The 15,863-nt window shown below is 51.2% G+C and overlaps 1 protein-coding gene across 2 annotated transcripts; it reads right to left on the reverse strand.

The window, feature by feature from the left end:
- Positions 1-7,686: 7,686 nt before the first annotated feature.
- On the reverse strand, positions 7,687-15,467 carry AQP8 (aquaporin 8). Of its 2 annotated transcripts, none has more exons than XM_038540006.1 (6): positions 15,317-15,467; positions 14,857-15,110; positions 12,892-13,018; positions 11,068-11,282; positions 9,347-9,481; positions 7,687-8,182 (listed from the first exon to the last, which is right to left on the reverse strand). In XM_038540006.1, the coding sequence occupies exons 2-6, from the start codon at positions 15,051-15,053 to the stop codon at positions 8,134-8,136; spliced, it is 723 nt and encodes a 240-aa protein (XP_038395934.1). In that variant the 5' UTR covers positions 15,054-15,110; positions 15,317-15,467; the 3' UTR covers positions 7,687-8,133. The 2 variants fall into 2 exon arrangements, with proteins under 2 accessions (XP_038395934.1, XP_038395933.1); XM_038540005.1 differs by having other exon boundaries at positions 15,249-15,431.
- Positions 15,468-15,863: the final 396 nt, after the last annotated feature.

Raw genomic sequence — 15,863 nt, forward strand, 5'->3', positions numbered from 1 at the left:
CTCCTGTTGGTGTTTGCCATAATTTGAAGGAGGTGTTCTGTTAAGGGAAAAGACTACTGATCCAAGAGGTCATAAAAGCATATCCCAGTAGCTCTCTTAAAGAGTCTTGGTGTGATCCCAGCTTCCTGCTCTCCCACAACACAGACTCTTTGTGAGTTCCCAGCTGTCCATGTGCAGCAGCCCTTGGAGCTGTCTCCACCACTGTCCCAAGCATTGGCTCTGATTCTAGGGTGGAGTTCATCCCAGAAGCACATAGCTCATGTACTCTGAGTGAGGCCCCCACCCACAGCTTTTCCTGGTGGTGAACAAGTATCGACAATTTCCCCCAAAGATGCAGGATCCCCCAGTGTGGCTTTGGATTTACTGTTTTCATTCAAAGAGTTCCAGTGGTTTCCATTTCACCCTTGTTCCCCTAACAGTTTCAAATCCACAGGTCGTAGAGCCAACGTGGAGATTTTGCCACTTGGCAAGGATGGATTTCCAACTAAACTCACAGGTACTGTAGGAGGAGCCACAGGATGGATTTAGAGAGCCATCCACCTAAAGGTAGGGTAGACTGCATGCATCTCTCACCTGGGCTTTGTAAGCCTCTACTCTGTGCAGCCAACTGCAGCAGTAGACCACAACCATTCACCCAAGGAAGTGAAGATGATGGCTTGCAACACTCACGTGCACTGTTCTGTCAATGTTGTCCCACAAAAGCCTCCGTTCCCTCACAGACATTTAGGTCTGTGAACTGAGCCAGGTCTGGGAAGTTAGAGGAGAGACTTCAAATCTCTAAGGGAAAAACAAAGTCTTAAGGCCTAAAAATTTTCAATTCCTATAAACCAGTTAAACTGATTAGACTTGAAGGGAGAGAATGAATGTTTTTGTGTTTAAGAACTAAAAGGAATGTAGCTGGAAGGTGGGGAGTGGGAGGTGCAGGCTTCCAGTTATGGAATGAGTAGGTCACGGGATGACGAGCACAGCGTAGGGAACATCATCAGTAGTACTGTACTAGTGAGTGGTAACCGGGCCGTGTGGATACACTGGTGAGCATAGCACAATGAACGTACTAGAGCTGCCAAATCACTAGGTTGTACACTTGAAACTAACACTGTAGGCCAACTATACTTCAATTTTTTTCGAAAAGGAATATAGCTAGTCACACACCCCAGACTCCATGATGAGTCCAAGGGCTTGAAAGGCAAACGATGCTTTGGGTTCAAGAGAGGTGAAGACCCAAACCCATTTGGAGGTGGTAAAACCTGAGAATAGGGAAGAGGGGGCAAGACCCTGAAAGCCTTTGGCCTTAAGGCATAAGATTGCTTGGGTACCTAAGCACAGAGCCCATGGAGCATGCCAGTGTGTTTGGTGTGGAAACTCTGGAATTCTCAGTAAGGGACTCCTCTTCCAAGAACCCACCCTGTCCTGGACGAGTGTGATTCGGCACACACCACGTCCAAGGACCACTCCCAACAGCAGCACCATGTGGCAGAGAGGCACATGGCGGCGGCAGCAGGCACAAAGAAGCTAAGGCATGAAGGTAGGACATGGGCATGCTTCTCTTTGGGACTGCTGAAACAGAGTTCTTGGACAGTGTGATGACAGAGAGATGCAAGAGTGCAACAGTGGGCTTCCCACCAACACAGCATGTGAGGACTCAAGCCAATTCTGGTGAAAAGAAATGAATCACTACTCAAACCCGGGGTCTGGAGCAGCACATCCCTTGTTGGAGTAGAAAGAACACAATGGGGATCCCTGGGTGGCGCAGCGGTTTAGTGCCTGCCTTTGGCCCAGGGCGTGATCCTGGAGATCCGGGATCAAATCCCACGTTGGGCTCCCGGTGCATGGAGCCTGCTTCTCCCTCTGCCTCTGTCTCTGCCTCTCTCTCTCTCACTGTGTGCCTATCATAAATAAATAAAAATAATAATAATAAAAAAAAGAAAGAACACAATGTGTCCAAAATCCTGGATCCTAGTTGAGCTCTGCTGCTCCATCACACAGTGACTGAGTTAAATTATTTAGCTGCTCTGGGTTTTGGGGTTGGGCAGTGTGAGTGGTTCCCAATCTTTTCCACTTTGAGAGGCCCAGAGAGGGTAGCTGGCTGAGGAAATATATATGTGCAAAGTCCATTTGGAAACTCTTTGCCAGGGGCTCCTGGATGGCTCCGTTGGTTAAGCACTGGACTTTTGGTTTCAGCTCAGGTCATGATCTTGGGGGTGTGAGGTTGAGCCCTGTGTTGAGCTTCATGCATGGGACCTGCTTGGGATTCTCTCTTTCCTTCTTCCCTCCCCTAGCTCTCACTCTCAATCTCTTTAAAAAAGAAGAGAAAGATGGCTTCCCAGGGGAATTCTATCAAACGTTTAAAGAAGAAACCATACCTATTCTCCTAAAGCTGTTTGGAAAGATAGAAAGAGATGGAGTACTTCCAAATTCGTTCTATGAGGCCAGCATCACCTTAATTCCAAAACCAGACAAAGACCCCACCAAAAAGGAGAATTACAGACCAATATCCCTGATGAACATGGATGCAAAAATTCTCAACAAGATACTAGCCAATAGGATCCAACAATACATTAAGAAAATTATTCACCATGACCAAGTAGGATTTATCCCTACACAAGGGACACAAGGCTGGTTCAACACTCATAAAACAATCAATGTGATTCATCATATCAGCAAGAGAAAAACCAAGAACCATATGATCCTCTCATTAAATGCAGAGAAAGCATTTGACAAAATACAGCATCCATTCCTGATCAAAACTCTTCAGAGTGTAGGGATAGAGGGAACATTCCTCGACATCTTAAAAGCCATCTATGAAAAGCCCACAGCAAATATCATTCTCAATGGGGAAGCACTGGGAGCCTTTCCCCGAAGATCAGGAACAAGACAGGGATGTCCACTCTCACCACTGCTGTTCAACATAGCACTGGAAGTCCTAGCCTCAGCAATCAGACAACAAAAAGACATTAAAGGCATTCAAATTGGCAAAGAAGAAGTCAAACTCTCCCTCTTCGCCGATGACATGATACTCTACATAGAAAACCCAAAAGCCTCCACCCCAAGATTGCTAGAACTCATACAGCAATTTGGTAGTGTGGCAGGATACCAATGCCCAGAAATCAGTGGCATTTCTATACACTAACAATGAAACTGAAGAGAGAGAAATTAAGGAGTCAATCCCATTTACAATTGCACCCAAAAGCATAAGATACCTAGGAATAAACCTAACCAAAGATGTAAAGGATCTATACCCTAAAAACTATAGAACACTTCTGAAAGAAATTGAGGAAGACGCAAAGAGATGGAAAAATATTCCATGCTCATGGATTGGCAGAATTAATATTGTGAAAATGTCAATGTTACCCAGGGCAATTTACATGTTTAATGCAATCCCTATCAAAATGCCATGGACTTTCTTCAGAGAGTTAGAACAAATTATTTTAAGATTTGTGTGGAATCAGAAAAGACCCCGAATAGCCAGGGGAATTCTAAAAAAGAAAACCATATCTGGGGGCATCACAATGCCAGATTTCAGGTTATACTACAAAGCTGTGGTCATCAAGACAGTGTGGTACTGGCACAAAAACAGACACATAGATCAGTGGAACAGAATAGAGAACCCAGAAGTGGACCCTCAACTTTATGGTCAACTAATATTCAATAAAGGAGGAAAGACTATCCATTGGAAGAAAGACAGTCTCTTCAATAAATGGTGCTGGGAAAATTGGACATCCACATGCAGAAGAATGAAATTAGACCACTCTCTTGCACCATACACAAAGACAAACTCAAAATGGATGAAAGATCTAAATGTGAGACAACATTCCATCAAAATCCTAGAGGAGAACACAGGCAACACCCTTTTTGAACTTGGCCACAGTAACTTCTTGCAAGATACATCCATGAAGGCAAAAGAAACAGAAGCAAGAATGAACTATTGGGACTTCATCAAGATAAGAAGCTTTTGCACAGCAAAGGATACAGTCAAGAAAACTAAAAGACAACCTACAGAATGGGAGAATATATTTGCAAATGACGTATCAGATAAAGGGCTAGTTTCCAAGATCTATAAAGAACTTCTTAAACTCAACACCAAAGAAACAAACAATCCAATCATGAAATGGGCAAAAGACATGAAGAGAAATCTCACAGAGGAAGACATAGACATGGCCAACATGCACATGAGAAAATGCTCTGCATCACTTGCCATCAGGGAAATACAAATCAAAACCACAATGATAAAAAAAAACTTAAAAAAATAAAAAAATAAAAAAACACAATGAGATACCACCTCACACCAGTGGGGAAAATTAACAAGGCAGGAAACCACAAATGTTGGAGAGGATGCGGAGAAAAGGGAACCCTCTTACACTGTTGGTGGGAATGTGAACTGGTGCAGCCACTCTGGAAAACTGTGTGGAGGTTCCTCAAAGAGTTAAAAATAGACCTGCCCTACGACCCAGCAATTGCACTGTTGGGGATTTACCCCAAAGATACAGACGCAATGAAATGCCGGGACACCTGCACCCCAATGTTTATAGCAGCAATGTCCACAATAGCCAAACTGTGGAAGGAGCCTCGGTGTCCATCGAAAGATGAATGGATAAAGAAGATGTGGTTTATGTATACAATGGAATATTACTCAGCCATTAGAAACGACAAATACCCACCATTTACTTCAACGTGGGTGGAACTGGAGGGTATTATGCTGAGTGAAGTAAGTCAATCGGAAAAGGACAAACATTATATGTTCTCATTCATTTGGGGAATATAAATAATAGTGAAAGGGAATAGAAGGCAAGGGAGAAGAAGTATGTGGGAAATATCAGAAAGGGAGACAGAACATAAAGACTCCTAACTCTGGGAAATGAACTAGGGGTGGTGGAAGGGGAAGAGGATGGGGGGTGGGGGTGAATGGGTGACGGGCACTGCGGGGGGCACTTGACGGGATGAGCATTGGGTGTTATTCTGTATGTTGGTAAAATTGAATACCAATAAAAAATAAATTTATTTAAAAAATAAAAATAAAATAATAAAGAAAAAAAAGAAGAGAAAGAAAGAAGAAAAAGAAAAAAAGAAAAAGAAGAAAGAGATCCAAAGGACGGAAGGAAGGAGGCCGGAAGAATGAAGAAGGAAGGAGGACTGAAGGAAGAGGAACCCCCCCTGGGAGGGTCCCCCCGCCCCTCCCCCCGCCCCGGCCCCTCCGCCCTCACCCCCACCCTCCCGCCCTCCTCCCTCCCTCCCCCACGCTCTTTCCTTCCTCCTCCTCCTTGCCCTCCCCTTCCTCCCTTCCCTTCCCACCAAGAAAGAAAGAAAGAAAGAAAGAAAGAAAAAGAAAGGCAAATTCCGTGCCAGAAACCCACCCCTCACCACCATTCTGACACCTGCAAGTTGCAAAACCTTTAATTAGATAACCATACATGTTAAGAGCAAACACCTTGTCCACTTACTCTGTACTAGGCATGGAGCGAATGTTCTACAAAATGTTGCATCAGACTCCCGAGCATTCCGTAGCAATACCTTCATTGTACAGAAAAAGAAGCCTAGAGAAATAGCCTCTGAAACTTACACAGCAAAATCATGAACGATCTAAGATTTAAATTCAGCTCTTTCTCAGAATCCAAACTCATAGCAACTGTATTTTACTATCATAGAGTTTCTAGCTCTATTATCCGCAAATTCCAGATTTTGCTTATTTTGAGAAAATGCGAGGTGGGGTGGGAATGATCTGGGTTGATTCGGATTCTACCCTGTAGGGTCTGAATGACTTTGAGAGTCTTGGGATCAGCCTGTGTTGTTCTTGCCCCGAAATAATGTGGCGCTACAAAGATGCATTAGCTCGTCTTTCCTCTTGAGCACTTGTGGTCTACAAATTGACATGAAACCCAATTGCACGTTAGCGGTGAGAAGACTTACGACGCTTGTCTTCCTGCCCCTCTTAATGAAGGACTAACAGCCAAGTGGGGGACAAGGCAGGAGACACACTGTCCCTCACTCAGAAACTGTGAAGTGTGATGACCAAGATCATGAACCCTACAGTCAAACATTCTTGATTGTAAAATTTGGCTCTACCACTTCACTGTGTGACTTTGGGTAACATCATCTCGTGGATCCTCCCATCTGTTCCTCTGAAAGATGAGGAGGGTAAGAGTACCTGCCTGTATTACGTTCCTAGGGCTGCTGTACAAATTACCCAAACTGGGTGACTTAAAACAACAGAAATTTATTCTCACAGTTCTGAGGCCACATGTCAGCAGCCAGGGTGTCAACAAGACCATGCTCCTTCCCTCGCTGCTTCTAGCTCTTGAGGACCCTGGTCCTGGCACATGGCACCATATAACTCCATTCTCAGCCCCCGTCTGTCTTCCCCCTGCCTTCTCTACATCTCTGTGTGTCCTTTTCTGTCTCTTCCAAGGACACTCTCGTTGGACTTAGGGTTCGCCCTAACCCAGCATGATCTCACTGTGATTGATCCTTACCCATATTACATTACAAAGCCCCCATTTGCACATATGGTCACATTCCGAGGTTCCAGGTGGATGGATGCAGGGGGATGCGGGGGGATGCTATTCAGCCCACTGGGCTACCTCATAGGGTTGTTGTGGGGAGTGAATGAGATAATGCGTATAAAACATTCTGCTTAGTGCCAAGCACATAACAAATAATCAGTGTTAGCTGTGCCCATGTGTGCATACACGCTGTGTATACATACAGATGCATGTGTGCGTACATGTGTGCATGAGTGTGTGTGCATGCACGTGTGTGTGTGCATGAGTGTGTGCGCAGGCATGTGTGTGTGTATAACTATTTTGTTACTGACTAGATTTACCAAAGGCTTATTTCATTACTTATTTAGCCAAATGACTCTGTAACTTTTAACACTTCTGACTCTTTGTAAGTGTTCTACTTTGCTTGTTTCTGGTTTTGTATTATTGCCTCCCTTTGTCTTTTTTATTTTTTTAGGCTCATTGATGTTATTATTATCATTTGTTACTCTTCTCCAAAAACTGCTCTGGCTATTGGGCACTTAGTGTGTCTGTTTTCGCACCAGGCGGCCTTAAAGCATACTGGTGATTTTCTCTAGTGAGCCTTTTCTTCACTTTTACTCAGGTGAGCGTTTTGCTCATCTTGGAATGGTGAGCCAGTCCTCACTTGTTGTGAATTACTTTTCTCTAGTACTTCTTTATGGTGTTATAATGAGCCTCTTCCATAAATGACTCATAGATTTTACAGAGACGATGCACACTCTTTTTGTAAGGTGTGAAGTTCAGAACATGTCTTCTCTTTTTCCAATCCTTCCTTATTCATGATATTCATATCTTGCCTCCAAAGACCACTGTCTCTCCGGACCCATGTTGTGCCACATTATCAGCTTCTTCCGGAGATCCTTGCAGCTCTGCCCCCATACCCACCCTGGTCCCAGCAGAGTGCCCTGAGTGGGCGTGTCCACACCCTGGGTGGTGCTGGGCTTTGCAGCGGGCCCCTGCAGTCTGTGATCAGAGATGGACTCTGAGCTCCCGGCAGAGCTGAGTGGGAGACAGGCTCTGGGGGGGGGCCTGCATCGTACCTACCTTGGTGCTGGATGCTGAGCCAGGCCCCAGCTAACTAGACTCTAAGCTAAGGCCCCACCCGGATTTTTGCTTCCTTCCCAGCAGTGCCCATTTCCGAAAAAATAAAATAAAATAAAAAAAAAGCAAGTCCACACCAAATACTGGACTATTTATTGCAAAGCTAGACTGGCAGTGCAGGAAGCAAGGAAACCGAGCACAGAAGGCCCTTCTGTAACAGAGGAGTCGGGGGCCAGGAGAAGGAGAAAGAAAGGGGGTGGCAGAAATGAGCTCATGCATACACAGCAGCCTCTTCCAACTGCTCTTCTGCTCGTAGGAGCTTCCCCGTCGGGGAAAAACGCCTGTGCCGGGCAGGGCTGGCAGCGCGCTCCCCAGGCTGAGGGCGCTGAGGAGCACAGAGGAATTCGGAGAGCCCAGAGCATCCTCAGACCTTGGCAGCAGTCTGTCATCAGGAAGGACAGGCCCACGTGGGGGAAGCGGGTGGCCTGGCTCCCCTGGGCCTCCACCCCAGCCGCACGAGCAGGAGGCCGCCCGTCTGCAATCCGGACGAGGCCGCAGGAACACCACCACCTCAGTGTCACCGCCCCTTTAGTATCAGGCGGGTTTTCCCATCTCCAATGAAGAGCCTACAGAAAAGATGGCCCAGTGAGGTCTCTGAGCATCTGGGGCTCTGGAGAGACCCAGCCCTTCATCAAAGATCTCCAGGCCCAGAATTCTCCAGAAAGATGCTTTTCTGAGCCTTCCCAGCCTCAATAGCCAAATCCTGTCCCAGCCCTTTCCCTGAAGATGCTCATCTCTGCCTTTCCAAAAGCAACAGGCAGATTTATCCGTGATGCTTTGCCCGAGCCAGTGGCTAAGCCAGGACTGCAGGTGGGCAGTGAGGGCGACACTTCGCACCAGCCCCACCCAGCGACTGTGCTCTCTCAGACTGTGGGAGGTATGCTTAGCTTGGACCAGACCCAGATCTTAACCCCTGCATGACCTGGAGCAGAAAACACAGGACCCTACAGACCTTGGAGGCTCACAAGAGGGGAGTTCGGGGAAATGCAGTAAAGCAGATAGGCTCCTTTCCCTAATATCAACCTTATTACCCACCCCGCTGTTTATGCTATAGCGCGTGTGAATGGCACCTGCTAGCAGGCCTGCTCTTGGGGGCACCATGGCCATGAATTTCTCGGTGGACAGGGCTCCCTGGAGTTGTACGACACCCCTGGGAGGAGCCACTCCTCTCCCACCCTTGGTCCACATGGTTGCACAGGGAACCATGACCTTGCCTCGAGTCCAGACACAGCCAGTAAGCGTGCCTGACCCCACGGCTACAGTGATGGATTCAGACCCAAGCTGGGCCAGTCCAGTGAACATCAGACCCCGGACTTTTGCTAAAGCCGTTGTTCTAGTTCCTCTGGAGTCGTCGAGCTGCTGGCATATGAGCCTAGAGGTCCTGGTGAGCATCTCTGCCTCTCCTGGAGAGCCTCTCAGAGCATGAATCCCACTCAGAGGGGGGCAGAGACCATGGCCTAAAGACACTGCTTGAGAACCCACCCGAAGCCAGTGCTACCCGTGAAGTTTTCAATTATGTTGAGCCAGTAAATTCCCCCTGGTGACATAAACTGGGTTGAAATGGATTTCTGCTGCCTGTAACCAAAGGTCCTAGAGTCATGATCTTTGCCTCTGAAGAAGCCTCTGTCTTCCCTTCTTCAACCCCAAGTTGAGATTCTAGCCCCAGATGCTCTGGAAATCATCACCAGGTATCCATCAGAGGGGCCAGTGACCATGGGTCACACTCCTACCTGATGAGCAGTCCTACAAGCAAGCTGGCCAGGAGCGGGCCCAGCCAGTAGATCCAGTGGAAGTCCCAGTGATTGGCCACCACGGCAGGTCCAAAGGCACGGGCAGGATTCATGCAGGCTCCAGACACAGCACCCCTGCAAACACCCAGCCGGGCGGTCACCAGGATCCCGACCAGGCCCCAACTCATGCCAAGTTTGTTTCCCCAACTAGGTCTAGGTCACACTCCACCCAGAAACCCTCTTGAAGCCAGCATATCGTGGGGCTTGGCGGAGGGAGGAGGGATCCCAGAGAAGGCACAGGCGAAAGGGCTATTAGCCAGGAAGTGCTATTAACGGCAGATGCACCACACATCCTTCTAGAAGAAAGGCCAGCAGAGAACGCTGTGATGACAGGCAGAGAAGATTCATCTGGGTCCTTGCCAACGTTGAAAAAGCAGTCATCAGGTAAGTAAACAGATTTTGGAGTCGAGCTGACCTGGATTCAAAACCCAGCCCAGCTATTTCTAGCTGCGTGACCTTTACTGAACCCCTCTGTGTTTCACAGGAGGTGAGAGGACCTACCTCACAGGTTGTTGCCCGGAATGAACGAGATCATGCATTTAAGAGCCCGTGACTCACACGTAAGTCACATACAAGGATTTCATCGAGCTACCCCTGTTGAGGCCTGTGCTGTGCCACTAGCTTGGGACCCAGCGTCTCCTACAGCGGTGGGGCCCTCCTCCAGGAGCCCCTCTCCTCTCTGGATCTGGGGTCACCCAAGCTGGAGTCCTACAGGCCTCGCCAGGTCCCAAGTCAGAAGGCTCAAGTCAATTGCAAAGGAGCCAATAGCCGCTAGGGGCAGGAGAGCACCGCTGCAGCTCTATGCACACCCGACCCCCCACCCCCGACTCGACCTCCCAGGAGGATGGGCCTGGAAAGGCTCCACTGGGTGTCCCCGAGGAAGGGAGCAGGTGCGCCTTAGGAAGGGGCTCCCTTGCCCCCTTTCCTGGGAGACTCGGGCTCTCGTCCCACGTCTGTCCTTAATTTGCCACTGTCCAATGACTTGACATAAGTCGCTTGTGTTCTCTCTGGCCTCGTTTTCCTCAAATATGTAAGATGGGAGAAATAATCCCAGACCCAGGCTTGCCTCCTGAGCCTCCTGAGGGGCACAACCTAAATGAGTCAGTGGATATGCAGGCTCTGTGTAGGTCTGAGGCTAAAACCTGCCCACCCACTGGCTGAACACACAAGCTTTCAGAAAATGGAAAACCTCACATGAGAAGCCAGTTTCCTGGGGCACCTGGATGGCTCAGCGGTCGAGCCCCCGCCTTCGGTTCAGGGCGTGATCCCGGGGTCCTGGGATCAAGTCCTGCATCGGGCTCCCTGCATAGAGCCTGCTTCTCCCTCTGCCTCTCTCTCTCTCTCTCTCTCTTTCTCTCATGAATAAATAAAATCTTTTAAAAGAGAGAGAGAGAAGTCAGGTTTCTGACTTCCCTAGAACGACTTTTGGGTCATGTTCCCTGACAGCAATAGATTACTAGAGGTGAACAGTCGTGCCTCCTTAGATACCCCAGTCCCCACCACTCCCTGTTGTCTGCGAATGCCGGCTCACTTCCTCTGTTTGCGTCACCTCCATAGCCCCCATTAGCTACCGAGTCTTTGACTCTCAGGGAAGCCCTGCAGGCCTGACCTGACCTCCTCCAGGGCTTGGTCCAGGACTGGCCACAGGGCCCACTGCTCACCCCGCCAGGATGTCCACGGTGACGGCAAAGCCAATGGAGAATGGAGCCAGAGGGCCCTGCGTCTTCTCGTTGATGGCGCCCATGCACACGGCCAGTGCCAGCAGTGTCGTCAGGATGAGCTCGGCCACCACGGCCCCCACCACCTGCCCTGGCTCCTGGACTGTCACAAAGGCTGCCCCAGACGCGTTCCAGAACCTCTCTTCAGGACTCACTGCCTGCGGAGAGAAGCGCTCAGCCTCACAGCGGGGGCAGGGAGAAGGCTGGGAGCCAAGGGGAGGGGGACTCAAAGCTCATGCCCCCAATCCTTAGAGTGGTGACCAGTTCTGTCCAATCCGCTCCAGTTTTTACTGTGTGGCTCAGTGAGAACCATGGGACTCCCTGAGCCTCCTTTTGCTCATCTGTAAAATGGGATCGCCCAGCAGTGGCTGCAGGGGGTTGTGAGTCCAGAGCTTATATAACTAGATGACGCTCCTTGAGAAGAACACAGAAGTTCCTTACTCAACACACCCTGAAACCACATGTGGTCAGATGAATCCACCGCTAGACCCGCAAGGCCCCTTGGAAGGTGAAGCCCCATTAGTTTCTTGGGGAATGTTGCCTCAGGGGTCGTCCCAGCACCTGGAGAGGGAAGGCGGCAGAGCAAGCTTCCGGACCCTGGACCTAATCTGGACTCTGCTGCTTATGAGCTCGGCTGAACGTGGCCCAACCCGACTCCGCAGTGCCTGTGTTTCCTCCTCGGTAAAGTGGGGGTGCCAATACAGCCCCCAGCTCAGGCAGCGAGGGCCCCCTAAGAACTGACTGTGGCTTCTCATGATGTCACGGGGAGATTTAACAAGAGAAGACATATAAACTGCCACATGGGAAGGATGTGCCCTGCAATGCTCACTACTGTGTTGGGCAGGTTTGCAAGTGGCCTGGCCTGAGGGAGAGCTTGGGAACTGCTTTGCACTGAGTATCAGAGCGGGAAGGTCCAGCTTCATTCTGTAGCGGGGTGGGGGGCTCTCAAAGGGGGGCATGGGGAGGCCAGGGCAGGGGAGCCAGGGAGATGGGACTCGAGACCAAAGTCTGCAATGGGCTAGCACTTGCAGCTACGCACCATACACCAGCCGGCCTAATAGGCATCCTCCCCTGCCCCCCAACACACAGGTCCACACAGCCTACATCTTGCGGGGGCCCCCAGTTGGACTGAGACCTAACAGCAACAGGGAAGAAAGAAAAAGAGAAGCAAAGGCCGGAGGAAGGGAGTCCATCAATGAAGTTACATGTGGAGCTATAAAACTTCTGTGGCGGGGAGGAGGAGCTGGCAGGAGGGAAGGTTCCAGGTGTAGACCGAATATTACCTCCCATCACAGGTAGAGGGACTCCACGTAAAGGCAGGCAGCCTGGAGGACATTCAGAGAAGCTGGTCCAGGAGTTTATCAAGGAGAGTAACCCTCAGTTTGTAGGATGAATGAACAAGTGAATGAACAAATGAATGAACGAATGAATGAACGAGTGAATGAATGCATGCATGCATGAATGAATGAATGAATGAATACACATACAAATGAATGAAAACACACTAGAAACATTGTCCAAAGCCATTGCCAAGCTCGAAATGGCCTCAGGAAGAGAAACTTCAAGTCCCGAGTTCTGCTTCCTGGTCTTTCCAGGGAAGGGCTGTGTCCAGACATGGACAGAACAGGGTGTGTTTAGTGAGACCCAAAGGCCCCCTTCCCGGGAAAAAAGGACCCACCCAATCCCGCTGGAGGAAAATCTGACAGGAAAAGAGCGGGGCACCTCCGATGCCCTGCCCCTCCCCGCTCCCCCGTGGGGCTCACCCACCTTGGCCAAGGCGGCCCCGATCAGCCCCCCGCACAGCTGGGCGATCCAGTAGGGAAGGAGCATCACCAGGTTGAGGCCTCCGATCAGCGTGGCTGCCAGGGACACTGCAGGGTTGAAATGTCCTCCACTGTCACCCACAAAAGCAGAAGGAAGCCACTGAGACCAAGGCCTAGGCAGGCCCCCCGAGGGAATGCGTCCCAGCCATCCCCCCACGCCACCCCCCGGCCCAGGCTGGCCTTGCAGCACCAGAGTGAATCATGGACCTTGGTCAAGTAGAAACCAGGCACGGATCCCACCCATCTTCCCTGAGGTGCCAGGTGGTGGGGGGAGGGTTGTGGGGGAGAGTGGGGAGGAGAGGGCAGCCCCATTCCTGCCCTGCACCCAGACCCCAGGGGGCCCAGAGGAAGACATGGTGGGTGACCATCCCTCAACTCCTTCCAGACTGGCTCAGAGGCCCAGCCCTGGAGAGGAGCAGCCCCGTTTCAGAATGGGACCCCAGACTCCAGACTGGTAGACAGAGAGAGGTACCCGGGCCCTGGAAAAGAGCTCCCGAGTGGCTGAACCCTGCTCTCCCCAGGCTGAAGTAAAGCCCCCTTGGAACGTCGGCAGCACAGCACCCGGTGCAGGCTAAGCTCACCCTGTAATTCCCAGGTCTCCCCTCTGGGGCGCTCCACCTGGCCTTGCCTCCCGGCTCTGCCACTTACTGACCACGTAACCTTGGACAAGTCTTGTGACCTTCTGTGGTCATACGGTGAGCAGGGGGTGGCAACTACCCCCAAAGACTGTTGTGAGGCTTCACTGAACTCCTTTTTTTTTAAATTTTTTTTTTAATTTTTATTTATTTATGATAGGCACACAGTGAGAGAGAGAGAGGCAGAGACACAGGCAGAGGGAGAAGCAGGCTCCATGCACCGGGAGCCCGACGTGGGTTTCGATCCCGGGTCTCCAGGATCACGCCCTGGGCCAAAGGCAGGCGCCAAACCACTGCGCCACCCAGGGATCCCTTCACTGAACTCCTATCTAGAAAGTGCTTAGAGCAGCGCCTGGCACTTGACTCGCATTGTCTATGTGTGGGCTTGAGAAAAATAATGTAAAAAAAAAACCCTCTCTTCTTGGGGCTCCTGGGTGGCTCAGTCCGCTCAGCGTCTGCCTTCGGCTCAGGTCATGACCTCAGTGTCCTGGGATCAAACCCTACACAGGGCTCCCAGCTCAGTGGGGAGTCTGCTTCCCCATCTCCTGCTCTCCCCTTCTGCCCCTGCCCCACTCCCTTGCTCTCTTTCTCAAACAAAACTCTTTTAAAAACTCTTTCAGGGATCCCTGGGTGGCGCAGCGGTTTGGCGCCTGCCTTTGGCCCAGGGCGCGATCCTGGAGACCCGGGATCGAATCCCACGTCGGGCTCCCGGTGCATGGAGCCTGCTTCTCCCTCTGCCTGTGTCTCTGCCTCTCTCTCTCTCTCTGTGACTATCATAAATAAATAAAAAATAAAATAAAATAAATAAAAACTCTTTCAAAAACAGGGGATCCCTGGGTGGCTCAGCGGTTTAGTGCCTGCCTTCGGCCCAGGGCGTGATCGTGGAGACCCGGGATCGAGTCCCACGTTGGGTTCCCTGCATGGAGCCTGCTTCTCCCTCTCTCTCTCTCTCTCTCTCTCTCTCTCTCTCTCTCTCTCTCTCTCTCTCTGTCTATCATGAATAAATAAATAAATCTTTAAAAAAAAAAACTCAAAAACAACAAAAAAAAAACACCTCTATTCTTCCCATGTTATGGTGGGGAATCTGGGGTTTGGAGAGGGACTTCCCCAAAGCCACAGAGCTCGCCACAGGCTGCAGAGGTAGGATTTGAACCCAGACAGCCTGACTCCCCAGCACACACTCCATCTACGATGCTCTTGGAACCCTGAGTCCATGCCCAGGGTCCCTGCCGGTAGCTTTGCTCCCCGGGCTGGTGGCTCAGAGCTGGTCTCACCTGATGTTTCCCAGGGTGGCGATGATGAGGCCCAGGGCCAGCCCGTGGGCCAAGGCCGGCTGCAGCCGCCCGGTGTCCGTCCCGTTCTCGATGACAGACAGGCACCCGATGAAGATGAAGAGGGCAGAGCCCAGCAGCTCCACCAGACAGGGTTGCAGGAACCGCTCGTACCAGGACCCGCGACTCCTGCCCCCCATGCTTGGCTCCTTCACCTTGCCACTGCCAAATTCGGGGTCACACACAGACACGGCTGCCTGCGGTGGGACAAAGGGAGAGTGGGCTCAGGTGGGAGGAGAGCCCAGAAAGAAGCCCCCAGCGCCCTGGCCTCGAACTGGTTCTCACACCCCCTTGGATGGCCGGGTTCCAAGGGCAGAGGCCAGCAGTGGGCTCACCTCTGCAGACATCAGGGCCAAAGGGACCTGGCACCTGCGCTTGCCTGAGCCGCCTGGGAAGCCCGCACCTGCTCCCCGGGGCCCTCTTATCTCCAGGGCCGGGGCTGCTGGTCCTGCTCCAGGCTCTGGCTCTTTTAAAGGGTTGCAGAGGCTCCCTGAGGGTGCCAAGAGGGCAATAAAGCGTGAGTGGGAGGCGGCCCTGGGGCCCAGGAAAGGAAGCACTTTCTATCTCAGCTGGGCGGGGCAGGGGCGAGGGGAGGATTGCTGAGCCGCCTGCCAACCGGGGGAAAGGCCCTGGCCCAGCCGCGTCGCCGGACAGCGTCGGGCCCTCCCTGGCAGGGGGCGGCCGGCCCAGCGCCCCAGCGCCCTGCGGCCTCCAGCAGGGTCCAAAGGAGACCGGCATGTGGGCACGAGGGGGTCCCAGGGGGTTGGGAAATAATGGCCAACTCATCCTCAGTGATTTTTTTCCTGGATTCCCTCAGATATCTCGTATCCCAACAACCGCGCTCACTTCACCCTCACAGCCCGATGCAGGATGAGTGCGTGGATGCAGAGGGATGACCGGCCCGATGGCCAGAGGCAGCCGAGGCGACACCGTGCGCCGCGGGGAAGCCT

The sequence above is a fragment of the Canis lupus genome, chromosome 6 (assembly GCF_011100685.1).
Source record: "Canis lupus familiaris isolate Mischka breed German Shepherd chromosome 6, alternate assembly UU_Cfam_GSD_1.0, whole genome shotgun sequence".
Taxonomy (NCBI): Eukaryota; Metazoa; Chordata; class Mammalia; order Carnivora; family Canidae; genus Canis; species Canis lupus.

Coding starts and splice junctions, on each gene's coding strand:
- AQP8 (XM_038540005.1), bottom strand. Junction 11,283..12,891: donor TCGGGGCCGCCTTGGCCAAG/GTGGGTGAGCCC, acceptor TTCTCTCCGCAG/GCAGTGAGTCCTGAAGAGAG. Junction 9,482..11,067: donor ACCGTGGACATCCTGGCGGG/GTGAGCAGTGGG, acceptor GGGTGTTTGCAG/GGGTGCTGTGTCTGGAGCCT.